We start from the raw sequence: 27,782 nt of genomic DNA, 5'->3' as shown, positions 1-27,782 counted from the left end.
AAAATGGAAGATAATGTGAAATATCTCATTGGAAAAACAACTGATCTGGAAAATAGAACCAGGAGAGACAATTTAAAAATTATGGGACTACCTGAAAGCCTTGATCAAAATGAGAACCCAGACTTCATCTATCATGAAATTATCAAGGAAAACTGCCCTGATATTCTAGAACCAGGGGGCAAAATAAATATTGAAAGAATTCACCAATCACCCCCTGAAAGAGATCCAAAAAGAGAAACTCCTAGGAACATTGTGGCCAAATTCCAGAGTTCCCTGGTCAAGGAAAAAATATTGCAAACAACTAGAAAAAACATTTCAAGTACTGTGGAAATACAATCAGGATAACACAAAATCTAGCATCTTCTACATTAAGGGATCGAAGTGCATGGAATAGGATATTCCAGAAGTCAAAGGAACTAGGACTAAAACCAAGAATCACCTACCCAGCAAAACTGAGTATAATACTTTAGGGGAAAAAATGGTATTTCAATGAAATAGAGGACTTTAAAGCATTCTTGATGAAAACACCAGAGCTGAAAAGAAAATTTGACTTTCAAACACAAGAATGAAGAGAAGCATGAAAAGGTAAACAGCAAAGAGAAGTCATAAGGGACTTACTAAAGTTGAACTGTTTACATTCCTACATGGAAAGACAATATTTGTAACTCTTGAAACTTTTCAGTATCTGGGTAGTTGGTGGGATTACACACACACACACACACACACACACACACACACACACACAGAGTACAGAGTGAATTGAATTGGATGGGATCATATCTTAAAAAATGAAATTAAGGGGTGAGAGAGAAATATATTGGGAGAAGAAAGGGAGCAATGGAATGGGGCAAATTATCTCTCATAAAAGAGGCAAGCAAAAGACTTTTCAGTGGAGGGAAAAAAGGAGAGGTAAGTGAAAAACATGAAACTTACTCTTGTCACATTCGACTAAAGGAAGGAATAAAATGCACAATCATTTTGGTATGAAAACATGTTACAATACAGGAAAGTGGAGGAGAAGGGGATAAGCAGAGTGGGGGGATGATGGAAGGGAGGGCAGTGGGAGGAGGGAACAATCTGAAGTCAACACTCTTGGGGAGGGACAGGATCAAAAAGAAAGAATAGAAGCAATGGGGGCAGGATAGGATGGAAGGAAATATAGTTAGTCTTACACAACACAACTATTATGGAAGCTACTTGCAAAATTACACAGATAAGGCCTATATTGAATTGCTTGCCTTCCCAAAGGGAATGGTTGGGGAGGGAGGGATGAAGAGAAGTTGGAACTCAAAGTTTGAGGAACAACTGTTGAGTATTGTTCTTGCTACTAAGAAATAAGAAATACAGGTAATGGGGTATAGAAAGTTATCTGGCCCTAAAGGACAAAAGAGAAGATGGGGACAAAGGAAAGGAGGGATGTTAGAAGAGAGGGCAGATTGGTGATAGCGGCAATTAGAGTGCTTGGTGTCTTGAAGTGGGGGGAGGGGAGAAATGGGAAGAAAATTGGGAACCCAAAATTTTGTGAAAATGAATGTTAAAAGTTAAATAAACAAATTTTAAAAAATAAAATAAAAAAAGGAGTGTTGAAAAAAATAAGAGGGAATAGAGTAGGATAGAGGAGAATATAATTAGTATTAAACAACATGATTATTATGGAAGTCTTTTGCAAAATGGCACATAGTTAGTATGTACTGAATTGCTTGCCTTCTCAGTGGGGATGGGTAGGGAGGGAGAAAGGGAGAGAAGTTGGAATTCAAAGTATTAGAAACGGATATTGAGAATTGTTATTGCATATAACTAGGAAATAATAAATACAGGTAATGGGGTATAGAAATTTATCTTGCTTTACAAGAAAAGAGAGAAGATGGGGATAAGGGAAGGGTGGGGTGTGAGAGAAGGGAGGTCCATTGAGGGAAGGGGTAATCAGAAAGCAAGGTATTGGGGGTGGGGGAGGGGAGAAATGGGGAGAAAAATTGGACAGGTTACAAAGTGATGTAAAAACAATTAGTATTAAAACAATTGACTGAATTAATACTAAGACTAAATCACAGACATCTTTAGTTTGGGGAAAAGAATTTTAGTCTAAGTTTCCTAGAAGCAGGTAACCTCAGGTAAAATTTGGCATTGATGGAAAAGTTAAGGTTTTAATGGTAAATTTGATTTTATGATTGCTATTTAAGCAGGAACCAGAACATGTATAGAAAGGCATGTAAGCCACTTAAGACTTGCCTCAAAAGATGTTCCGTATCCAATGTGAAACTACAGTCATATCTGAAACCTGGTTATTGGAACTTGCTATTTTAAGATTCTATGGGACTATTAACTGACTATTCTTCTGAGTCTAACTCCAGGTAAGGATAGCAACAAAGGCAGTCTGAGCCTCCAATCCATGATGCCAGTAAGCCTTTGAGATGCTGGTATGAAATGCAAAATGTGATCTCATGGGAAGGATGGGAGAGTAGCTGTTCAGGCTGGGCTAAGGTAGGATTCTCCTGACTCAGTTCCCCCACTGACACCTGGCAGACTTTAAGGCTGATTGAATGCAAGCTGACTATCTACTCCTGACTGGAATTGACATGAAGTTGGGGAGATATTATTTCCCTACAATATCCCTACTCTTAGTGGCAATTTCCTGTAGTCAAAAGGTTTATAAGCTTCATACCAGATCTATTAAATTATAGATTGTTGCCAGGGGAACATCCAAGGTTAAGTCTAAAATTAAGCTATTAGGCTTAGGACTTTAGACCAACAACAATAAGTTAGGGTCCTTTAATTCTTAGGAATAGTGCCGAGACAATTAGGTTAAGGGCTTGTGAAGTTAGCATACGTAGTGATTATTTGTGTCTCGGTTAATGTTAAAAAACAATTTGTTTGTGGTCTATATTGTAATTGCTTTAAAAGAAGCATCACCTGACCACCTGGAATTGTTCTATGTGATATGAACTGTGTTAAAAATGAAAAAAAAAAAAACAAATAAAGAAACAAAAAACCCCCAAACCCCCCCAAAAATAAAATAAAGGACATATTTAAAAGACAAAAATGAGCAATGAAAATAAAGAACAATTTAATTTAAGGACTGAATCATAGATAGATATGGCAAATCTAGAAAGTTGTCAAATATGAAAAGAGAAATGCAACAAAAACTTGTTCTTCCTACCTTTAAGAATATTAATAACTACCATCCTAAATCTAATTCCTCTATCATTGGACAACAGGTCCCTAGCACAGAATGAATGTAAATACTAAATAGTAGCTGTTCCTCTTTTACCCAGAAACCCTGAGAGTCTTCTCCTTCCAGTTAGATTTTTTTTTTTAAAGGGGTCAATATAAGGAAATTTCTTTTTATGGATTCAAAATCTATGCTTCTTTGATTTATGTTAATCAATCCTAGTTTTGTCTTATAGAACAAAACAAAGCATTTTTAATGTCTCTTTCAGCAACATCGAGGAGAGGACAGAAGAGGGGAGGGGAGGGATGAGGAAGGGAGGGGAGAGGAAGGAGAGGAGAGACACTAGACTACAAGTCCCCACCCACCTACTACAGAGTGAGTGTAATTACTAAATAGTAATTGTTTCTCTTTTCCTCCTTAAACCTTGATAGTCTTCCCCTCCCAGTTTGATTTTTTTTTTTTATTCAAGGGGCCATCCCTTGAGTAACTACTTAAAGAAGCCTCTTCATTGAATGGATGTATCTCATTCAAAGTGAGAATGTGGTAAGACCTTAGCCTAAAAGGGTCAGGATCTCACATTGCTTCCTGGGTCACCTCCAGTTGTCCTGATGTATAACAGGCCACTGGACCCACATGATTCTGGAGAAGAAAGTAAGGTTGATGACCTTGCACAGCCCTCCCTCACTCATCTTGATGTCATCGTCTTCTTCGAGAATGAAGGACAAGCACCACCAATACCACCCTTATTATACTGTGTAAGAGTGATTTTAGTGGCTTTCCCTTCTTAAATAGGAACATCAAAAGTTGAGCTTGTCTTTATTCAAAACTAAAGCCCCAATTTGTAGCATGTACTACAGCAAAAGAAGGAAGTTGAGTCTCTTTTCTAATGCAACCCACTAGACTCTCACATATTGTTGATTATGAGGATTAAGTGGAAGAGGAAGCCACAATTTTCAACAAAGGTAGTATTAATTTCCTCATATGAAATGACAAAGGTGATGCTGGCAAGATACATAAACACCCTACACAAAGCACAAAAGCCCCTAAGAGATTCTTGGTCACATCTTTCAGCTGTTCAATGATGGATTCAGTTCTTTTGACCTTTCTTTGCAGGCCAGAATCTATAGCTCTCAATATTTCTGTTTCAGGTAGGGGGTAGTTCAGATCCAGTTTTCCATGGACTTAGATACCTGTGGATAGAGCACCAAGTCATTCTCAGCTGTGACCATCAGAACTGGAACCACAGCCTTCTTCCTAGTCTCAATGAAAACCCACCATCAATTCTCATTTGTGTTTAACCTGAAAGCAAATTTCTAGAACTGCTACATGTAGAATGGAATTTCTTCCTCTGTTATCATCTTAAGTGGTCTGGTGAGTTCCCAGGTTTGCTATATTCAATCCTCCCTTCTTAGTGATTTCTTTAACTTTGATGTGGTTTTTCATCTTATCATTTGTTTGGAACAGTAATTTAATGTCTGGCTCAGATCCTTTTCCAGTTGTTTCTCTCCTTCCTGGTTTTTTATAAGTACAGCTAGTAACAAAGCAGGAGGCGTGAGCATTGATCTTCCCTCTGAAGGGCCAGATGGATCAGATGGCATGAAAGGTATATTCAAACAGGCCACACAGGCCATTGTCCCTTACTCTCCCTAGGTAGAAAAGAACTGGGTTCCAAACCAAGAAATCACCCTGCTCATGGATGATGATCACTGCTGGGAAAATGCCCATCTTACAACCTTTCCTAGGAATATTCCTCTATTTTAGAATAAGTAAAAGAACCTCTGGAGCCTTTCCTATACAGGCTGTAACTGCTAGAACAAGAATCAGATACCTCCAAGAGAATCAGTTTTCAGAGACAAACAACTAGACCAGTCCCATCTCCATGAAATAAAGCAAGACACCAGGGTTTTGTGAAGTGATTCATGCCTTTGGATCTACACCCCTCTTCTCCAAAGGAGCAGGGAGAGGTATCTTCTCATGTGTTTTGGGGGTCAAGCTTGGTCTCAACATTCCGCTTAAATTGGTTTGTGGCTATTGTTCTTCCAATTACATTGCTGCAGTCATTAGATATATTGTTTTCCTGGTTCCTCCTACTTTACTTTTCAACAGTTTATATGTTATCCCGTGCTTCTTTATTCATCAGGTTCATCCTTTCCATTATATTCCTACATAGATGATGAGGTTGAAATACCAATTGCCAGAGTTAGCTAAGTGTTTGGGAGGATTCAAAGAAAAGTATAGGAAAGAAGAGGTATTGGGTTGCCTTTCCAACTGAAGGCCTACAATTTCCTTGTGCTGATCTCATCATCGTATGCCTATGAAACCTGGACAGTCTACCAGTGCCATGCCAGGAAGCTGAATCACTTCTATTTGGATTGTCTTAGGGAGATTCTGAAGGTCGCCTGACAAGATAATGTACCAGACATTGAGATCCTTTCTCGAGCTGAACTGCCAAGCATTCAAAGAGAACCCAACTCATGGGCTAGCCATGTTGTTCAAACACCAAACATACATTTGCCTAAAAGACTATTTTATGAGGAGCTCACACAAAGCAAGTGCTCCCATGTAGGTCAGAAGAAGCAATATGAGGACAATCTCAAGGTCTCTCTGAGGAACTTTGGCGTTCGTTGTGAGACATGGGAGACATGTATATACTGGGCTGCCCAGTATAGCATGTCCTCATCACAGAAGGCGCTGTGGTCTATGAGCAAAGCAAAATTGCTGTAGCTCACAAGAAATAAGAGGGGCACAAATTTAGAGGCATCTCCACTCCAAATGTTCATATGGACTATTTGTGCCTGACCTGTAGTAAAATCTGAGTTTATACTGGTCTGATCAGCCATAATCAGACTCATTTTATTGTGACTCCTGACATAGTGATGTCATTTGGGTTGGTCCTGTTGGAACAGGAAGGACAGCAACCAGGTACCACAATTTGCTGAGCTATTCCCGAATGGAGAGGAATTTGGTAGGAAACCTGGTTTACAATTTGCAACTTTAATTTAATAATAATAATAGCACATATCTTATCTCATTTGACCTTCACAACACTCCTAGGAGTAAGGTTGGTGATATGGTTATCTCCCAGAATATGACAAAGTAAGCCAAAGCACAATATTCTTGTTTGATTAGACATACAAAATCAGAATTCATGAACCTCCTGACCTTGAAAAAAATCCATTGGATAAAGGTTTTATTGGCGACACTTTTACAATGAAGTCATTTCGGAAAGTAATTCCTTTCCCTTCTACCCAAGAAAAACAAACCCCAAAAGACCTGAGCCAGTGATTACATCTGACAACTGAAACCCTACAACTTTCTCCCTTTGTAGCTCTTGGCCTCTCTGCTTTGAGGAAAGACATGTTTTATTATCTATTTACTACTGTACCACCACCCGAAATTAACTCTGCAGACGCTTTGAGGATCTTAATCTCTGCTTTTTTTTTTTGCTCCAAATTATTAAATTAAATTACGAGAGTGGGAGTTTTCTTCATACTGCGATTTTCAAGCATGCCAGCTGCGGTGGGATAGTATAAGCTTTTGTTTGAATTTCCCTTTCATGACACAAGGTACCAAGCGGTGCTCTGTACCGGCCCTGCTTGGGGCTGTGTACTGTGCCTTTAAGGTCCAGGGGCGTTCTTTAAACCCCAGCGGTGAGCTACTTTGAGACAAGCTGTGCGAGAGGTGAAGCGCCCCGCTCTGCTAGTTCCAAGTTCTTTGAAACTTGTAGACTCAAACTCGTCCTGGGACAGCTCTGAGCTGCGCTTGGATGTGGATAACCCCGCTAGCGTTATCACAGTGCTGGAGGCTGGATCGCTAACAGAAAGGCACGTGCAAAGGAAACTGAATGGGGCTTGTAAATTTCTAAAGGCTCCCTCCATCACCCCTGCCACACATCTGCCCACCCTGTTTCTCTGCACCCTTTTAAAATAAACAAACACCTAGATCATCAGGTGGCGTTGGAACGACACAGCTAAATTATGGAAGATTTTGTGGCTGGCTGGATCGGGGGTAAGTCTGTCTTTTGGAATCTCCGGGGATCAGCAATGGGGAGGAGGTAGGAAAGTGATGTTATTGAACTCTGACCCTAAGGGGATAGAAGAGCTGACTGAATCACTCATAAAATAGACTGAGGTGGAAGGTGGTGAACAGATGTGCATTTCAGAGCAAGCTTGATTGTATATACCTGCAGGATGTCAGAATTTGCCAGAATTTGCCTATTCGTCATAGGTATTTAGATGTTTATGCCCCGTGCCCACCCTTGCGGGGCATGTTTGTCTGTTGTATCTAAGGAGGACACTTTCCCAAACTTCCACCTTTAGGAAAACAAAACAATTGGAAAACATTAAACCTATTTTTAAAACATTACTATTTTAACCAAAAATTCCCATATGTATGGATTGATAGTCTAATTATTAAACTCTTAGTAGGAGTCCTCAGCCTCAGACTGGCTTTTTTAATACACACCCTTTTATGACTGGACATATCTGATTGCCAGTGAGAAGTCTTGATAAGTGTGTTCTAACTCAACAGAAACATATGACATGAGTGTTTTGACAATGTTTGCTACTGACTGCCCGTTTATCTCTGGGTGGAGCTACTTGGATTCAGGATGACTTCTGAATTCCCATTTTATGGCAGTTAAGAGAAGGGAAGGAAGGACTAGTACCCCCCTTAGGAGATGGATGGAGTCTAAGAGGCTGAGCAAATATAAAGCAAGTTGGAGCTAAGTGTGAGATAACAGCCATCTATATCGCCAGAATGAATTAGCCCAGAAGCCTTGGCAAAGAGGTAGCATGCAGCCAAACTATCTAATTGTTCAAGCTGGCACTCTTACTGAAATAGCTGGGGGCTTGGTCTGACATGAGAAAAAGCCTGGAGAAACCTTTCAGACATATTTATTTCCTATTAACTTTGAGACAACTCTACCTTTCCCCCATTTGTCACCTCCTTTCCTCCCCTCTCCTCATTTCCATTGTTACTCTTATTTAAGTCTTTTTATTTTCTCCAGTATTTCAAGACTATTCTTTGGCATCCTATGGGCCACTTAGCTCTCCTCATTTGTTCTCTTTCTTAAAATCACTATTCATTCAAGCACTCTTGGCCCTATTCCCCATTCTTCTCCATGGCAGTGTTCCCCTTCAATAGAGAAGATCCTGGAAGACAGTCAAAAGAAAGGACACTAGGAAGACTGGACACATTTTTCTGTACTCTCTGTTATTCACTAACCTTGCTCTCCTTCCTCAGTGATTCATTTACTTTTCTTCTGACTTGGACATGTCTTTTCTGGCTCTTCTCTTTTTTGGACTGTCTCCTACACTCCCATTTTCCCTTTCCCTTACTTTATCACTTTTGTCTTTACTCATCTCACACACCTTTAGCAGAAAAGTACTCCTAGCCTGTACCACACACTATGATGCTCCTGATCAAAGATAGTGTCCATAAGAGTGGGTGAAGTTTATATGGAAATTAAGGAAAATCACAAGCATAAAGCTGGAAAGGGACCTTAGGGACCACCCATTTTGCAGACATGGAAGCTGAGGCACAGGAATACAAAGTGACTTATTTAGGATCACACAGGGAGTAAGTATCAAAACAGTCAGATTCTGTGACTCCATGTTCAGCATTCTTCCCCCTCTACTATGACGGCTTCCTCACTCATACATGTATAAACATATACAAGATGTCAAGAGAAGTATGGGAATTTATAGGGAAGACCCCAACAATAATAACAACTCACACTTTTATCACATGTTAGGTTGCATTTATGAACACCTGTGATGTAGATATATACTTCTAGATCTGTATACCTGGTCCTGGATTCTCTTCTGAAGTCCAGGCCCACATCAACAACTTCCTGTTGGACATTTCCAACTGGATGTGCTCTAGGCATCTCAAGCTTAATATCTTCAAAACAGAGCTTACTGTTTCTTCAGAACTCATCCCTCTTCCACACTTAACTATTTTTTGTCAAGGGCACCCACTATCCTTTCAATCACTCATGTTTGCAACCTAGAAGTTTTCCGACTCCTCAAATCATATAGATTCTCTGTCCATGTCATCATTCCCTCTCTAACTACCCTCATTCAAGCCCTCATTATGTCTGGCCCGGATTGTTGCAAAAATTTCTTCATCATTCTCCCTGATGCTTGTGTTTTCCTCTCCAATCCATCCTCCATACAGATATTAAAATATTCCAAAGCACAGGTGTGGCCATGTTACTTCCTAGCTCAATAAGCTCTAGTGCTTCCTATCACCTTTAGAATCAAATACAAATCCTTCTCTTTGATATTTAAAGTGTTTTTAGACATGGATCCACATTCCCTTTTCATATTTATGACACATAAACCATTTATGTTTGGTCCAGCCATATTGGATGTCTTGTTATTATGTGTAAGGAAAAGTCACATTGGCCACTTTGGCTGAAATCAAGAGTACATAATGGGGAGTAATGCGCAATCAACCTGAAAAAAAAATCTATGAAGAGTTTTAAATGACAAGCAAGATGTCTGTACTTTATCTTGAAGGCACAAGGAAGCCACTGAAGCCTTTTGAACAGAGGAATGACATGATCAGACTTTTGCTTCAGGAGTATTAATCTGGCTCTATTTTGTAGATGATGTATGGAAGAGGGAGAGTGACTTGCAGACAGCAAAAAATAAATAAAAAATAAAAACTATAACAACAGTCCAGGTAAGGGGTGATAAGGACCTGAATTAGAGTAGTTATGGTATGCATAGAGAAAAGGGGATAAATATGTGACATATCAGTTCCTAAATCAGTAGAAGTTAGGAACTGGTTGATTATGAGGTATGAGAGAAAATGGAATCAAGTATGATTCTTAGTTTACAAACCTTAATAACTAGATATATAGTGGTGCCCTTGGGAGAAACAAGGAAGCTAGAAGGGTGATTTAGTTTAGGAGAAAGAAGGTAATAAGTTCTGGTTTAGAATTTGAAATACCCATGGGGTATTCAGGTGGAGATGTCCAACAGGCAGTTGGAGATATGATACTGGAACTTAAGAGTCTTCTGCATAGAGATGGTAGTTGAACCTGTGGGAGCTGATGAGACTACTGTGAATGCCAAAAGAGGTGCCAGGATAGAGCCCTAGAATATACCCAGGCACTGGGGGCAGGAAAAGATCATGCTATAGCAAAAGAGACAGAGAGTGATTGGTCAGAGAGGTAGGAAAAGAATCAAGAAAGAGCTATGTCACAAAAATACAGAGAGAAAAGAGAATCCGTATTTAGCAGCAAAGGAAGTAGGTTCAACTTCCAGCTTTGCAAGTTACAATCTCTTTAACAACTGACTAATAATCTTAGCATCATAGGATCACAGAATATAGAGAGATTCAGAGGTCATCCATCCAGTCTAACACTTATTTCACCAAAGAGGCTTGATGCAGAGATTAAGGTTTATTAGTAATGTTAAAAGGTGCTATTTTAGCTGGGAAGCTACTTCCCAGTATAAGGTATAAATATCCTCACTGATGCCACATATAAAGCTTTGATGAAGTGTGAAATGTGTCCATGGTGTGATGAAGAGAAGTTTGATCAAGTTAACATGGTTAATGAGGAAGAGAAGTTTGATCAAGTCAACATGGTTAATGATGAAGAGAAGTTTGATCAAGTTAACGTGATTAAAAGGTAAGACCTTTATTTTGTATTTGAAGAGGTCATCTATAAGTCAGGAATTGAGTGTGTAACTACTTTGTGCTAAACTGCTGTACTAGGTAAAGAAGACAAAGACCTCCTCTAATTTCCTTCCTCCCCTCAAGAAAAAAATCCCTGCCTTTAAGGAAATTTCATTCCAATAAGTAGAAACACAAATGAATGAATGAATGAATAAGAACATTTATAAAGAGAATGTGAAATATTTTGGCTGGTAGAGAACTAATATTTAGGGTCCCTTTTGATAAAATATCCTTGATTGGGGGTGGGGGCTACAATATTCCTGGGGCAAAGGGGAATTCTCCCCTTTGACTTATCAAAGTCCAAATGGAGGTTATAAGTATTACCATGTGTGGGAATACATCTCCTAAAAGAGAGTAATGCCTTTATCCTTTGTGATGTGTTCATTTCATCTGGCTCTTCTCGGTCACGTCCTCTATATGAGTATTCTATATCCATCATCCTTTGGATATGATTGCTAAAAGTTACCATAAGGGTGCTTTCCTGGCCTCTTCCTTGTTCACATTTATAATGGTGTTTTAAATCTCCTCATAGACTGTAAGTGCCTATGCTATGTGTGAAACATTTCAGGGCACAGATGCCTCCCCATTGCAAAGCAACATATTGTTGATTTTGTGAAATGAATCTTAACCTGATTTGCCCTTCAGTGTTGTGAGTTAAATGGGAAGGAGTCATGATTCTTCATATTGTGCTGTTTTTCTTTTCATCTGCAGGTGCTACAAGTGTCATTGTGGGTCATCCTATGGACACAGTTAAGGTACGGAGGATGTAGTTCCCCATGTCTATTTTGAAGGGTAAAGAATAACTTCTGTGCAGGATAGGACTCTTACCGACCTAATGCTTTCTGCTGCTTCTAAGAGGTGTGGGTGAAAAGCACTGGGGTGGGTCCTGCTGCCCTAAGGGGCTTTGATACACAATGTCTTCATGTAAGAGTCAAAGGACTCTTTGTTTAGAAGCTCTATTTCCCTTTCTGAGGCATTGTCAAGTTGACTTTCAACCCCTTTTTAAAACAAAGGATTGTAGATTTAGAGCTAAAAGAGACCTTAGAAGCCATCAAATACAACCTCTCATTTTACATATAAAGAAATGAAGGGATAAGGGTAAGTGACTTGCCTATAGTTATACCATGTTAAGATTCAAACTCAAGGCTTCTTGACTCCGAAGCTGGTACTCAGCCACCCCAACTAGGTGCCTTGTTATTGATGAAGATGTAAGTGGGCACATGAGAGAAATATCAAAGAGTACTAAAGAGGAAAGGAAACTGAAGACACTGATAAATGAACAACAGTCTATGTGCCTGATTTTTGCAAAACTTAGGAAATGTTGGTGGATGAGAATGGTATTGCCAGATGCTAGTGTTTTCAGGATGGAATGTAAGAGTATAAAACTCGTTGTGGGGAAAAGAATGGAAAAAATGTCTTCCCTCAGTTATTACCTATTTCCTAAGACCCTCTTCTTTTCCTAACCTTCCTGTTAGTGTGAAGGGTGCCATTATTCTCGTAGGTCAAGCATCCTTGACTTCTCATTCTCACTCATCCCTCATGTCCAGTCAATTGTCAAGCCCTGTTGTTTCTGCCTTTGCAGTATCTCTGTCCTGTGATACTGAAATCACCCTACTGCAGGCTGTTTACCTTGTATCTGGACCATTGCAATAGACTATTAGTGGATTTCTCTGATTCAAGTTCCCCCCCTCTACATTCCATCCTAAAATCAGCTATCTGATTTTCCTCAAAGCACAGATTTGACTATGTTATTCCCTTGTAAAATCCAGTGGCTTCCTCTTACCTTAAAGATGAAATATAAAATTCTGTTTGTCTTTGAAAGTCTTTCATGATCTGACCCTTCCTACCTTTTCAATCTCCTTACATCTATCTTCTGTGTTTTCTGCAATCCAGTGACATTGGCCTCTTTTCTGTACCTTGAACAATATACTCCATCTCCTAATTGAAGCATTTTAGCTGGCTGCTCCCTCCTCCCCCCATGCCAAGAACTTTCACCCTCCTCATCTCTGCCTCTTGGCTTTCCTGGCTTTCTTCAAGCCTTTGTTAAAGACCTATTTTCTGCAAGAAGCTTTTTCCTAGTCCTGCTTAGTGCATTTCCTATGAGATTACTTTCAACTGACTTTGTATACATCTTGTTTGCATATAGTTGTTTGCATGTTATTTTACCCATTGTATAGTGAGGTACTTAAGATTAGATATTCCTCCCCCACCCCATTCTTTTCTTTGGTATCCTCAATGACTAACACATACTAGGCACTTAATATGGTAATAGGCACATAGTAGGTACTTAATGTAGTGAACTAGTTGACTGACTTAGCCTTCAGGCCTTCATGCTTTATAATAAATATAATGGCACACATTTATCACCCTACATCCATTGTCTCATGTAATACACACAACAACTCTGTGGATTAAGTACAAATATCATTATCCTCATTTTATAGATGAAAAAGAAGAGATTAGGACCAGACAGGTAAAGTGGCATGTCAAAATTCAGATAATTAGTGAGTAGGGCCATCTTGAAATACTAGCAATAGTGTCTGATTTACATAGCACTATAAGATTTAAAAGGTTTGCAAAAATACATTCCTTGCAGAGTGCTGGGCCAGTTCTTGGCATAACTTAGAGTTTGTCTGGTAGCAGTCAGAACTCAAACTCTGTCTGTTTTTCCCTCCATCATTTTATCATTCTCAGTAGCATAGGATATTCAGACTCCTCCTTGAATATATACAACCCTCAGCAACCTGGCACTGGGCTTCCTTTCTGGATTTTGTACATACTTGTACATATTGCTCCCCTGAACCACTCTGTGATCCAGCAATACCTGCCCAGTCACTATCCTTCACATACAACACTATGTCTCTTGCTGCCTTTCCCTTGCTTACAATGTACTGCCTTCTCACCTCCACCTTTTAGAATACCTGTCTTCTTATAAAAGTACTATATTCTAGGAGACTTTTCTTGCACTAATTCTTCCCTCCCCATTACCTTGTATAAACTTTGCAAATATTAGATTTATTTATGTCTAATGCAAAATCAACACATAATACACTTATGTGTGTACTACTTAGCATGTGTATAATGCTCTGTAGACCTTAACGTGCTATGTAAATGCAAGTTGTTGATATCATAATCATCATCATTGTTGTCTCACTGTATAGACTGTAAGCTTCCTGAGATCAAGGACTACTTCATTTTTGCTTTTATAATCTTAACACCTATCACAGTTATTGGTACATATTTAATGCAAAGTAAATTCTTGGTAATTAATCACTCAATTGTTCCTGGTTTCAGTACATTCAGAAGCATTCTTAGACAGAAGTAATTTATTGTATTAAAGGAAAGGAAACAATACCAATTCAGTATTATCCATACTAAAACAAAAAAAACAGACTTTGATTTTAAATAAAATGGTTTTCCTTCAAAGGCAAGGTTGTTTGTACTACTAAGATGGCCTGGATTTTGGAAACCCTATGATTTTTCATCCTTGTCATCACCCTACAACACAAAGTACCCTTCCAGGAACTTCAGTTACTTTGTTGGCTTTCTACATGTCCCCCATGCTGATTTTAATTTAATAGACCTCAAGATAAAGATGAAGTGCAAGGAGCATGATGGGAAATGGCCATGTCTGTTAAAGGGCCTAGGATGCAAGGAAGGAATGTCATGGGAGCTTGATGCCCTATGAGTGGAACAAATTATGTCTAAGGAGCTCTCACACTTGTTGAATCATTATAATGTATTGATCTAAGGGTTGCTTCCTTCTATTAAATCAAGATGTGAGACAGATGGTCTGCTAGCCTTGGAGTCAGGAAGACCTGTTCTGCCTCTGATACACCCTAGCTATGTGACTATGGCAACTCATTTAGTGACAAGTCACTTTGTGACCTAAATAACTTTCTGAGACTAAAAGTTACGATATGAGTTACTGATCTGCAGTGGTGGAGGAAGTTCCCTACACAGATGAAATCAGTTTTAGAATCACCCCTCTCCCCCAATATGAAACCAACATTACTTGTGCTACCTACAAGAATGTCATGAAAAAATGCTAAAAAAATTAATCACCACTAACTCACATTTTTTTTTTTTACCATTTTTAAAAGCAGTAAAGATTTGTTTTTCTCAATAGAATATAAGCTTCTTGAGGACTGAGTACCAACTGCCTGCCAGTAGGCATTCCTGGAAGCATCTAAATTACTAGCAGTACTTAACTAATTAGTGGTTAGAATTTATTTTAGTAAATTTCAATACACAACTGATAGGAGCCAACTAGGAGGCTAAATTTTATAAGCAGAAAATGAACAAGATCTTCTAATAGAAAACTTAGAATTTGGCGTACAATAGAGATCACTGAATACAGCTTCCATCACAGTACAAGAATGCCCTCCACAGTATCCTGGGCATCTGGCAATCTGGCATTTATTTGAATATCCTCAGTGATGGGAACCTTACAACATTAAGAAGAAGACCATTCAATGAACAGACATCCCTAATTATCAGGATATTCTTGTTAGTATGTTAACCCTAAACTGACCTCATTCCAAGGCTCAACTACTGATCCTAGTCCTGTGGTGAAGCAGGATCAATCTGCTCCCACTTCTCTATTGCATCCCTCCAAATGTTTTAACATAAAAATCTTGCACCCCTTAAGTCTTTTCTTCTCTAGATTCTACATCCCTGTTTCACAGAATTTGAATTGGAATGGATCTGTGACTATCTAGACATACAAAAAGAATCTACATCACAACATGGATGGCAACTGCTAGAAGACCTCTGAGGAAGCCAAACCCATTACCTATCCAGACTGTCCATTCCATATTTGGACAGCTGTAAATATGAGGAAGTTTTTTTTTAAACATCGTCTAAATTTGACTCTTTGCAACGTTTACCTTTTGCTCCTGATTCTGCCCTCTGAGGCCATGCAGAACAAGTCTACTCTCTGTTCTCTATGACTCCTAGGCTTGCACTTCAAAGTTTTTGCTCATCTCTGAACTATTTATCAGAAATGTTTAAACATCCTCTAGTTCATTAAAGACAAGTTTTTTCCCCTATCAGTTTCTCTGGGAAAGTTATTCTTGATTTCAAGCCTTTATTCTTTGCCTTTGGGAATATTTTGTACCAAGCTCTCCAATGCTTTATAGTTGTGGCTGTAAAATTGTATTTTATCCCGTTTTATTCATTGATACTTGAATTCTTTCTTTTTGACTTCTTGGAGTACTTTCTCTGATCTGGAAGCTTTAAATCTTGTCTCTAATATTCCTGGGAGTTTTCCTTTTGCGGTTTCCTTTGGGAGATAGTCAGCATATTCTTTTGACTTCCATATTTCTCTCAGGCTCTAAGAGAAAAGAGCAGCTTTATTTTGTGACTATATTTTCATAATATGATGTATAGGTTCTCCTTTTGTTAATGACTTTCCAGTAGTCTAATGATTCTTAAGTTATATCTCCTTGATCTGTTTTCCAGATCAGTTGTTTTTGCAATGAGATATCTTACATTTTCTCCCCTCTCCACCCCTACTCTTTTGACTTGGTTTTAATATTTCTTGTTGTCTCATAGCTCATTCTACTTTTGAGAGGGTTTGTTGTTTGGGCAAGGTTTTGTATCTTTTGTTCCAAGGTATTAATTCCTTTTCTGAGTCTTTCTTCCATTTTTATTATTTTCTATTTTTTAAATGTAGCATACTCATTTAATTTCTAAAAAACATTTTAAACTATAAAAAAAAAACCTTGCTTTACTTCTGCCAAAGATTCTAATTGAACTTATTCACAAGCTATGTTTTAATTTGAGGTTCTGCTTTATAGTTGTTTTGGGGTCATTCTCTTTTGGGTTTCTGTCTTGAGTGTCCCTGTCACCATCTTCATTTTTATGGTGAGATTCATTTTGGGGGTGTTATCCATTCTTCCAGTCTTCTTCCTGACTTCACACTCTGTGTTAGGACTTGATTCTATACCCTTCTGGAGGAAATGTCTGCACTGGTCCTGCTGCAGTTTTCTTTTTTGTATTGAACTTTGGTTGTTCCAGGGTGTCAGAGATGGTTTAAGGTGGGGATCTGCAAGCTGTCATTGCCTCCAAAATGGTCAGTTCCGTGGCAACACCTTATTCTGTCTTCCTACTATGAGCTTTATGAGCTCCTGACCTGAATAACACACTTCCGTTGGAATTCCAATGGACCACTGCTGGACTCAGCCACTATCAGCTTGTTGGGCAGTTCTGCTGGTTCAGTTTGGTCTTGAATTCTTGCCTTCCTTCTTCCCTTGCAGGCTTTGGATTTGGCTGGAACTGAGACCCTAGATTGAGGACCATGAAGCTGCTCCTTGCTTCTGAGCTTACTCCTTTCTTGGTACACAGCCTATACCTTCAATCACTCCTCACCCTGAAATGATGCTCAAGTTCTTCTTCTGTCCTGGATCTATGACCCAGAATTGGGTAGGAAACAAGAGAGTTGTGATTTGGTAGCCATTCCTGTGCCCTGCACACATTTAGACTCCTCATTCTGAATTGAGCATCTCCTCTTGCCCTAGTGCAACACCTCTCCCTTCCCTGGACATGAAGCCATTTTTGGATACACTCCACCCCAGTGGTTTCCTTTGGGAGATAGTCAGCATATTCTTTTGACTTCCATATTTCTCTCAGGCTCTAAGAGAAAAGAGCAGCTTTATTTTGTGACTATATTTTTGTAATATAATGTATAGGTTCTCCTTTTGTTAATGACTTTCCAATAGTCCAATGATTCTTAAGTTGTATCTCCTTGATCTGTTTTCCAGATCAGTTGTTTTTGCAATGAGATATCTTACATTTTCTCCCCTCTCCACCCCTACTCTTTTGACTTGGTTTTAATATTTCTATGGTTTTAATATCTCCATCTCAATATTTCTTGGTTTTAATATCTCTATGACACCCCAGTGTCATAGAGAAATACTGTTTGTTTCCTTATGCCAATCCAGGCTGGAAAAAATGACTACTTGTGATTTTTATCTTAGATTTCTCAACCAGGACTTAGTTTAGTGTGTTCTCTAGGTCTGTTTGGAGCAGTTGTTTGCTAGACCTTTGCTGTTTTTTTTTTTTTTACTGCTACTCTGTCATCTTCTATAACCTGCAAATTTGATGAGATTACTGTCTACATGTTTACCCAAATCATTGCCAATAATGAAATATCACAGGACCAAAAACAGATCTCTAGAGGGTACTCTACTGGGTAGGTACTCTACTGGGTAGGTCTCTTTCTACTCATAAATTTTATAATTAACTCTTTAATACCTGTAGTATTTATGCCATAAGGTTGCTGTAAAAAATACCTGAGTAGGTGCAGTGCTTTACAAACCTTAAACTGCTATGTAAATCTTAGTTATCATCACCACCATTATTACTAATTATTATTTTGCTGTTGGAACTAAACCATTGTAACCTGTGCCACTGGAAAATCAGATATAAATAGGGGAGAGAAAAGAAAAAGAGGAAAAATAGAGGGCAAGCAGTTGGAAAAGGAAGGATTAGAATGAGAGATCTACAATTAAAAGAGAAAAGAGAAGCAGTTGCCATTGGTAGGGATGGGCATAGGAAGAGAGCTCCCCTATGTCATGGGCTTAGATCAGAAGGAATAGATTGATCATCATTGAGTTAATGTGTTGCATTGAGTCTTAAGACTGAAAGTAAGGTAATTTCAGGGCCCAACTGAATGTCTACTATTTCCATGAAGCTCCTTTTAGCAACTCTAGACTATAATGATATTTCCCTATCTAAACTCTCATTGTTCAGATGGTTAGTTTCATTCATTTTACAGTTACCTTGGATGCTTGTAATTGTTAGCTAACTTGTCATAGTTTTGAATTTCGTCTTCCTGAATAGATTGTAAGCTTCCTCAGGGCAGGGAATACAATTTTGTGTTACTTCCACAGTCTGAATTCTAGTTCCAGCTTTGCTACTATATGGGGACATTACCTAACTTGTTTTCTCTTCCTGGACCTTATTTTCCTTATCCAGATAATGAAGGATCTGGACTTAATTATGTCTACAGTCCCTCATAGCTCTAACATTCCATGATCTTATAATTCTAAGTTCTCATCATTGCTAAATCTCTCAACAGACTCGCTTACAAGCTGGAACAGGATATCGAAACACACTGAATTGCATCTTCACTATGTTTAAAAAGGAAGGTGTAAGTACTATGTGTGTGTGTGTGTGTGTGTGTGTGTGTGTGTGAGAGAGAGAGAGAGAGAGAGACAGACAGACAGACAGAGAAAGAGAGAGAGAGAGAAAGAGAGAGAGAGCATGTGTGCATTCATCATGTACATACATGCATGAGAAAAAGAGCTCTGAAAATGGATGTGGTAAAATATTTCACTGTGAAGTGTTTCATTGAAGCAGCAAAGGCACAGAGTATCCAGCGACTTTTTGCAGCATGGAACATCCTTTATCATAGTGACATCCATGCTCATTGTTTTTGAAGGTTTAATAAATTGTTTTTTCTGACTATTTCATTCCATTGAAGTTTTTTTTTTTAATTGAGCTATTGGCCTGGACTGTATATTAATACCTTCTCTTCATTCTAGACAGGAGGATCCCCAGGTCAAGTACTTTTTTATTCCTGACTTCTAGAGCAAAACTCATTGATTATCATCATGAGGTTACTTGGGGTGCTAGAACCCAAGGATATAAACAGAAGAGAACTGATTACATAATAAATATACCACAAGAAAACATGCAAATCTCCCTCCCACATAACTATGTGACTTTAAATAAAGTAATCTCCTTGCAGGTAGGGACTATTTTTCATTTTGGTTTTGTCTCCCCAGTGCCAAGCATGGTATATGGTAGGCACTTAAATGCTTATTGAACTGCAGATTTTTGAAGCCTCTGCATAGTGGAAGATACTATATGTTGGTATTTAATCCTATCAGGAAAAAGTGACTAGAGGCTTCAAAGTAGTGGAAAGATTTTAGGCACTTCACCTCCTTCCCTTCTTTCCAGGAGCTAGGAGATCATGGATATGGAATATCAGTTGAAGTGCAGGCTAATTTTGCTGAATTGGATTTTTCTTCATTATTCTTTGTGAACCATGGATGACTTGCTTTGTAGGGTAGGGGAGAAGATATATTAAGAAATGAGGTTAATATAAAAGCAAAAGATAATTTGTTAAAGCTTTAAGGTTCTAATGGAAAACTTTTTTTCTTGAATAACTTGGAAAAAAAATGTAGTTATTTAAAATGTATTTAGGTCTCCTCAGTCAAAAGATAGTAACTTACACCTGTCAAATAACTTGGCTTGTGCCATTTGGTTCTATTGGATGAAACATTATTTTAGTGAGTCTTTATAGTTCTTTTGATATGCCCAATTACAGGGTCAGTGAGGCACTGTGTGTCATACCTGTTATTTGCAAAGACTCATCACTAGAGTGCTTATTGTAAGGTGACAGATTGTTTCAGCCACAGTAATACCTTACAACATTCTGTTGAGATGAAGGTGGCTTTGGTGTGCATTGGAACCAGGCATACCCACGTTGGTACCAGGAATACCGACACAAAATCACAGATCTTTTAAAGTTTTAAGCAAAATAATTCTCTTTATGAAGGCCATTTTCTCTCTAATACTGATCAATGAAACTACATATCTTATACTTTGACTCCATTCACCAAGCATAGCGTTGTGTAACTGGGGAGTCCTCAAAAATGCAAATGTCACACCCACCAAAAACTCTGCTTTCAGCTTTCTGCTTCTGTGAATATCCATAGCAAAGAGAGTGCTTCAATTGAAAAGTAGCATTTCACAGGAAAGGCCCTGAAGAGTCTTAGGTCTTCTTAGGTTATATATTTGTGTGTGTGCACATGTATATGTATGTATATATGTACCTGTCCTACATTTGGCATGTACAAGAGTATAGTCCATGTGGGTGCAGACTGAGGTGACTAGGTGTAACCTAAAGGCCTTCCAACATCTTTATCTTTAGTGAGAAGAATAAATATGTATGTATATGTATATATATATATATATATACACACACACACACACACACACACACATATATGTATATATATATACTTACACACACGTATATACATATATATGTACATACACATACACACACTTTATTAAATCATGCAGAATCTGTGGAACTAAAAATTGACTAAAATGTACCTTTGACAATCATGTAGCCCAGATGAAATTAACAACTCTAAAAACACTTTTCAGCAGTAATTCAACCACTCATCCTTTAGACCTCGTCCAAATTTCATTCATATCCATTAATCTTCAGCCACAACCAATGTCCTTTCTTATAGTGGATGACAAGGGACTATTTGATTTTTGTCTGTGTTTATACCCAAGGCCTGGAGCACTTTCTATGCTAAATACATGACAGGTGCTTAACACTAGAACCAGAATTTAAGACCAGGATCCATCAATTGATGAAGTGCATTTTAAAAAATCTATAGTGAGAAGAATTAGAGTTAATAGGATGAAAATTTTTATTTCAAAGTAAAGTTATATTATTTTTACACAATTGATATGTATGGTCCTTCCAGTGTTAATAAGTGCTTAGAATATGTTGATCCCCCACTCTTACCTCTAAGTCATTCTTAGGATTTCTTGCTTTCTATTCTTATTTTCCAGGTCCTATTACTTCATCTGTCTAGGGAGCTCACAGTATGGGAAGTCTTTCCATTGATACAGATTGTAAAGTCATATGTAATTTACAATCTTAGAGAGTTATTTAGGGGAATCTGAGAAGTTATGACTTAGAGATGTTCATATAGCTTATAGGGGTCAGAGGCAGGACATAAATTCAGGTTATCCTGACTCCAAGGACAGCTCTCTAACTACCACTCAATGTTCCCTCTCTTCCCATAACAGAACATAAATATTCACCTAGACAATAATGATGTAGATAGAAATGAAATATGGCTAGATTGAATGGGCTGGGTTTTGAGGCCCGGAGCATCTATCATATTTATTTTTATATCTATATCAAAGACACCTTGGCAGAGCGAATAAAACTAGCCCTCATCAGAAAGTACAGAGGGGATCAAAAGGATATAGTTGACATGTTTGGTCTTTTTTGATCTTTAATGTACCATTTCTTCCATTGGGCAAGTAAGACTATATTCAAACAGCTTCAGCCTATGAAGTCATACTAGACTGGGGATGATAAAGCAGAGAGGTAAAATGGCACACCTTATACTCCATAGCTGTGGGGCAAACTGTTTCCTCTGCATACCTCATAGTGAGATTGCTATTAAGGGTATGTTGGTATATGTTTAATGACTAAATTTCTGTAAAAAAATATACTTGAGATAGTTTTAAGTTTAATCTACATTATTGACATTTTTCTCCATCACTTTCTAAAGTCTAGAGAATCAACAAAACAGCAAATCATTTGTAATATTTGCTGATTTCCAAAGGATAAATGCTCATACTCAAAATTTAATGATGGGATCTTGTGAGCCAGTGTGAGCTGCCTCTAGTCCACTCCCTTGGACTAGGCACTAATTACTCTGTAGTAGCCCCTTTCAGGGTGACTCATTCACCTTTGGTGTCTACTTGTCACGCATCTCTCACCTGTGACTCCAAGAATCTGTAGTACAAACAGTAGCCACAATCCAGTAAAACTGTCTCTGCAGACAGGCCAAAACAGGTTGTGAGTAACCAACAGGGTAGGGGGATGTCTACTCCAAGCCTGTGAAGACTTAGGCAGATGAGAACAATTTGTTCTAGGAGCCATGAAGGTGGTTGAAACATGCCCTGTGGAGCATTTAGAACTTGGTTAGACATTGAAGACAGCAAGGTCATCCACTGCATTCCAGGCCATCATGAATGACTTTTGCCTTGCTGCTGGGTTTTGCTGACTCTGGAAAATAGAATGAGACCGGTGACCTTGTGCAATCCTGGCTCACTTAAATCCACTTTACACACAAGTGAAGACAGCACCCCATGATGTCATTGTCCTTTTTGAATTGAAGGTGGAACAACAACAACTACCCTGTAAGGTGGAAGATATAGAGACCAAAGGCTGATGTTTTCTGAGCCTCTGAAAAGAAAAGAGCTGTGAGACAACCCTTGAAATTCTTTTATTTTTAGAATTCCTTTTATTGCTATCTTTTGCTTTTATATCATGTTCCTTTCTGAGTATTTCCCTCCCCTCTTAGTTTCCTAGCAAATTATCCTTTGTAACAAAGATTAAAAAAGGCAAAAAAAAAAAAAAAAAGCAAAACTACACTAACCAATATATCCCATATCTGACAGTGTACACATTATTTCATACTTATAGTCCCTGTCTCCTGAAGAAAGGGAAGGAGATGTGTTTTTTCACTCCTCTGGGATCTAGCTTAAGCTTATATTCCTATTAACTTTTGATTTATCTCACTGTTAGGTGACGGGGTTCTTTAAAGGAATGTCTTTTCCGCTGGCAAGCATTGCTGTCTACAGCTCTGTGGTGTTTGGTGTCTTCTCCAATACTCAGAAGTTCCTTATCCAGTACCGCTATGGAGATTCTAATGATTCAGGCACCTTGTCCGATTTACTTCTGGCTAGCACGGTGTCAGGTGTGATTTCAGTAGGACTTGGAAGTCCTGTGGACCTGATTAAGATAAGGCTACAGATGCAAACAGAGCCCTTTCTTAAAGGTAGGAAGACCAAGTTTTTGTTGCATTTCTCTTCTTGTATTTGACAGTTTTCTGGATTTAGCATTTCTGTGATTCAATTGTTAAATTAAATCATTCTTTATTCTCATTGTTCATTTTTGTATTTTAAGTATATCCTTTATTTTAAATGATGTAGGGGAAAGAATGTTGACTCTAGAGTCAGAAGATCTGGGGTTTAATCCCAGCTTCTGTTCCCGTTCGATTGTTTTCAGCCATGTCCAACCATTCATGACCCCATTTGGGGATTTTTTGTTGTTTTCGTTCATTTGTTTTCGTTTTTTGGCAAAGATACTCAAGTCATTTACCATTTCTTTCTGAAGCTCATTTTATAGATAAAGAACTGAGGCAAACAGGGTTAAATAATTTGCCAAGGGTCACACAGCTAGTAAGTGTCTGAGGCCAGATTTGAACTCAGGAAGGTGAGTTCCTGACTTCAGGGCCCACTCTCTATCCATTGTATCAACTAGCTACCATTTACAATATATTTGTGTGACCTCAGGCAAGTAAATTAACTTTAGCTTTCTCATCTGTAAAACAACCTCTTCCATCCTTTAAATCTATTATCTCTCTGTTATAATTTGAAAAAGAAAGATAGATGTTCCAATATTTCTCATTCATTAATTCAACAAAGACTTACTGAGTAATTTCTTCAAGTAAATCTATGCAGTGTTACACTGATATATAATACAAAATCTCTACCCTCAAGAATGTGTGGCTAAGTTTGTAGAGAATTACAGCATCCTCCAAGTGGCAAAAGAAAGAATCAAGACTTTTATTAACACCAACTCAAGTTCAGGGACCAAAAGTGAGAATAAATAGTGATATTCCTAACAGTATTTTCCATGTGTAATTGAACCACTCAGTGTGAACACTGAAACTCAGTAAGTAGTGAGAGATTGTATTCCTACAAAGGCTACTTTGACTAACAGGTAAAATCATATAAATGAGAAGTATAAATAGAACAATGTTTATGAAACTGCTTTATAACAGGGAGCTAAAATAAAACATGAAGGTGGATAGAGATAGCATTGTACAATGCAAAGAACATTGAACTTGGAATTACAAGATCTGTATTGGAATTCTTATAGGCAAGTCCTTTTTTACCTCTCAGCCTCAATTTCCTCATCTGTAAAATGAAGAGATTGAACTGGGTGACCTCTAACGACAATACCCTGTGAGTCTATGAATCTCACGCTAAATGAAGCAAGCATTTATTAAGCACCTACTATGTGCCAGATGCTGGTGATACAAGGAGAAAGTAAAATAGTACCAGTAGTTAGAGCAGGGAGCTGACTATGTGGCATGATTGCCCTTCTGTGGATGACTCTATTTGGATAATGACCTTCCTAACTAATTAGAGACTTCCTTATAGATATTCCACATTAAAAGAGCAAAGCCAGGTCATTGGTCAAAGTGAGATGAGCATACCCAAAGTACTGGAGAGAAAACTTAGGTGACCAGGATGCTGGATCAAAGGAAGCAAGAGTCAATTAGGGAAAACTAATCCCTGTTGCAAAGGAAAGGGTGGGAGGGTGGAAAGCCTGGTTGATATTGATCATATTATATAACATTCTCATGGTACTATAGTGTTCAGGACCTTCTGGAGGACATTTGACCACTTGTGTTCTTTCAAGGCAAAGACAATCTTGGCTTAGTCACTACTAAGGGGAAAATAGTCTCTACTAAGGTGAACTGTATATTCTGCTCCCCTCTATATATTGCATCCCCCCCAAATGAATTACGATAAAGAAAAAGAAGAAAGGAAGAAATATGGAGTATAGAAAAGTCACTATAAAAAATGTGGAGGACAGAAATCCTAGGTTTTTTGTCCCCTATCCTGAAGGAAGGAGTTTCACACGTAAGTAGGACAACCAGCTGAGGAGCCAGAGTAGCACCCTGAATATCAATGTTGCAGCACAGATGGCACTTTTGGCATAGTCAACAATTCTTCATTATAGATTAGGGTCATATGTGGTAAATTAGGTCATAAGCTTCTTGTATGTAGCCTGCCCTGAGATGTAAATTGATGCTGAGGTTTTCACAGTACTGTCACCTGCTTGATATTCTTTGACTCATCCATCAAAATCTCTCCTTTCCTGAAAGCCACGTCAGGGAGAATACAAATCTTTGGCCCCTTAGAGACTTCTGTGGAAGGCCTGCCTCCATCTTTCCTATTCCCACCCCCTATCCAGGGACTCAGCATTATTGACATGTTGACTAGGAAGGCACTCAGAAATCATTGAATAGTTAGCAAAAGGAGGTTTGCTTAGATGTGACATAGCAAGGATATGCAACAAAGATACATTCATCAAAATTATATAGCAATGGTTTCACCTCCTCCATGCTGTAAGAAAGTGAGGTATCACCCAACAATGCCACTCTTTTGTCCTTCAAGCCCATTCTTTTTTTAAAATAGTTTTATTTATTTATTTTTAGATTTCGACATTCATTTCCACAAAATTTTGAGTTCCAAGTTTTCTCCCCATCTCTCCCCTCCCTCACCCCATAACACCTCACATTCTGATTAACCTTTCCCTCAATGTGCCCTCCCTTCTATCACACCCCACCCTTCCCTTATTCCCATCTTCTCTCTTTTCTTGTAAGGCAAGATAAATTTCTCTACCCCATTACTTGTATTTCTTATTTTCCAGTTATATGCAATAACAATTCTCAACATCCATTTCAAATACTTTGAATTCCATCTTCTCTCCCTTCCTCCCCCCCCCACCCATCCCTACTGAGAAGGCAAGCAATTCAATACAGGCTACATATGTGTCATTTTGCAAAAGACTTATAGTCATGTTGTATAAGACTAACTATATTGTCCTCCATCCTACCTTGTCCCCCCTTTATTCTATTCTCTCATTTAACCTTGTCCCTTCCCGAAAGTGTTTACTTCCAGGTTCTCCCTTCTCCCATTTGCCCTCCCTTCTATCATCCCCTTCCCCCCACTTGTCCCCTTCTCCCCTACTTTCCTGTAGTGTTAGATAGATTTTCACACCAAATTTAGTGAGCATATTATTCCCTCCTTAAGCCACATGTGAAGAGAGTAAGCTTCACTTTTTCCTCTCACATCCTCCCTTTTCTCCTCCATTAAAAAAAGATTTTTCTTATCTCTCTTGTGAGTGATAGTCTGCCCCATTCCATTTCTCCCTTTCTCCTCCCAATATTTTCCTCTCTCACCCCTTAATTTAATTTTATTTTTTTATAGATACCATCTCTTCTGATTCAACTCAACCTGTACTCTCTGTCTATGTGTGTGTGTGTGTGTGTGTGTGTGTGTGTGTGTGTGTGTGTGTGTGTGTGTGTGTAATCCTTCCACCTACCCAAATACTAAGAAAAGTCTCAAGAGTTACAAATATTATCTTTCCATATAGGAATGTAAATAGTTCAACTTTAGAAAGCACTTTACGATTTCTCTTTTCTGTTTACGTTTTCGTGCTTCTCTTGATTCTTGTGTTTGAAAGTCAAATTTTCTATTCAGTACTGATCTTTTCATCATGAGTGCTTGAAAGTCCTCTATATCACTGAATGACCATTTTTTCCCTTGAAGTATTATACTCAGTTTAGCTGGGTAGGTGATTCTTGGTTTTAATCCCAGTTCCTTTGACTTCTGGAATATCCTATTCTAAGCCCTTTGATCCCTTAATGTTGAAGCTGGCAGAGCCTGTGTTATCTTGATTGTATTTCCACAATACTTGATTCATTTCTTTCTAGCTGCTTGCAATATTTTCTCCTTAACCTGGGAACTCTGAAATTTGGCCACAATATTCCTAGGATATTTCTCTTTTTTGTCTCTCTTTCAAGAGGTGATTGGTGGATTCTTTCAATATTTATTTTGCCCTCTGGTTCTAGAGTATCAGGACAGTTTTCCTTGATAATTTCATGAAAGATAATGTCTAGGCTCTTTTTTTGATCATGGCTTTAAAGTAGTCCACTAATTTTTAAATTGTCTCTCCTGGATCTATTTTCTAGGTCAGTTGTTTTTCCAATGAGATATTTCACATTATCTTCTATTTTTTTAAATCTTTTGGTTTTGTTTTGTAGCTTCTTGGTTTATTGTATAGTCATTAGCTTCCCTGAACTCCACTCTCATTTTTAAAGAACTGTTTTTTTCAGTGGGCTTTTGAACCTCCTTTTCCATTTGACTAATTCTGCTTTTGAAAGCCTTCTCCTCATTGGCTTTTTGGACCTCTTTTTTCCAATGAGTTAGCCTATTTTTAAAGGTATTATTTTCCCCAGCATTTTTTTGGGGTCTTGTTTAGCAAACTGCTGACTCGTTTTTCAAG

General features: G+C 38.3%; 1 protein-coding gene across 3 annotated transcripts in view; it reads left to right on the top strand.

Annotated features, from left to right (window-relative positions):
- The first annotated feature begins 6,757 nt into the window (after positions 1-6,757).
- SLC25A48 (solute carrier family 25 member 48) overlaps positions 6,758-27,782 on the top strand; it is a 76,682-nt gene continuing 55,657 nt past the window's right edge. For 2 of the 3 annotated variants that reach the window (XM_072629884.1, XM_072629882.1), the window contains exons 1-4: positions 6,758-7,177; positions 11,573-11,616; positions 18,945-19,016; positions 23,223-23,475. In XM_072629884.1, coding sequence (XP_072485985.1) covers positions 7,147-7,177; positions 11,573-11,616; positions 18,945-19,016; positions 23,223-23,475 — 400 coding nt within the window. In that variant the 5' untranslated portion in view covers positions 6,758-7,146. Of the gene's footprint in view, positions 7,178-11,572; positions 11,617-17,121; positions 17,288-18,944; positions 19,017-23,222; positions 23,476-27,782 lie in introns of those variants that run through there. The other variant, XM_072629883.1, reaches the window with a different exon arrangement.

The sequence above is a fragment of the Notamacropus eugenii genome, chromosome 1 (genome assembly GCF_028372415.1).
Source record: "Notamacropus eugenii isolate mMacEug1 chromosome 1, mMacEug1.pri_v2, whole genome shotgun sequence".
NCBI classification, from domain to species: Eukaryota; Metazoa; Chordata; class Mammalia; order Diprotodontia; family Macropodidae; genus Notamacropus; species Notamacropus eugenii.
Note: the sequence above shows the minus strand (reverse complement) of the source record. Positions and strands in the feature narration are given on the sequence as shown.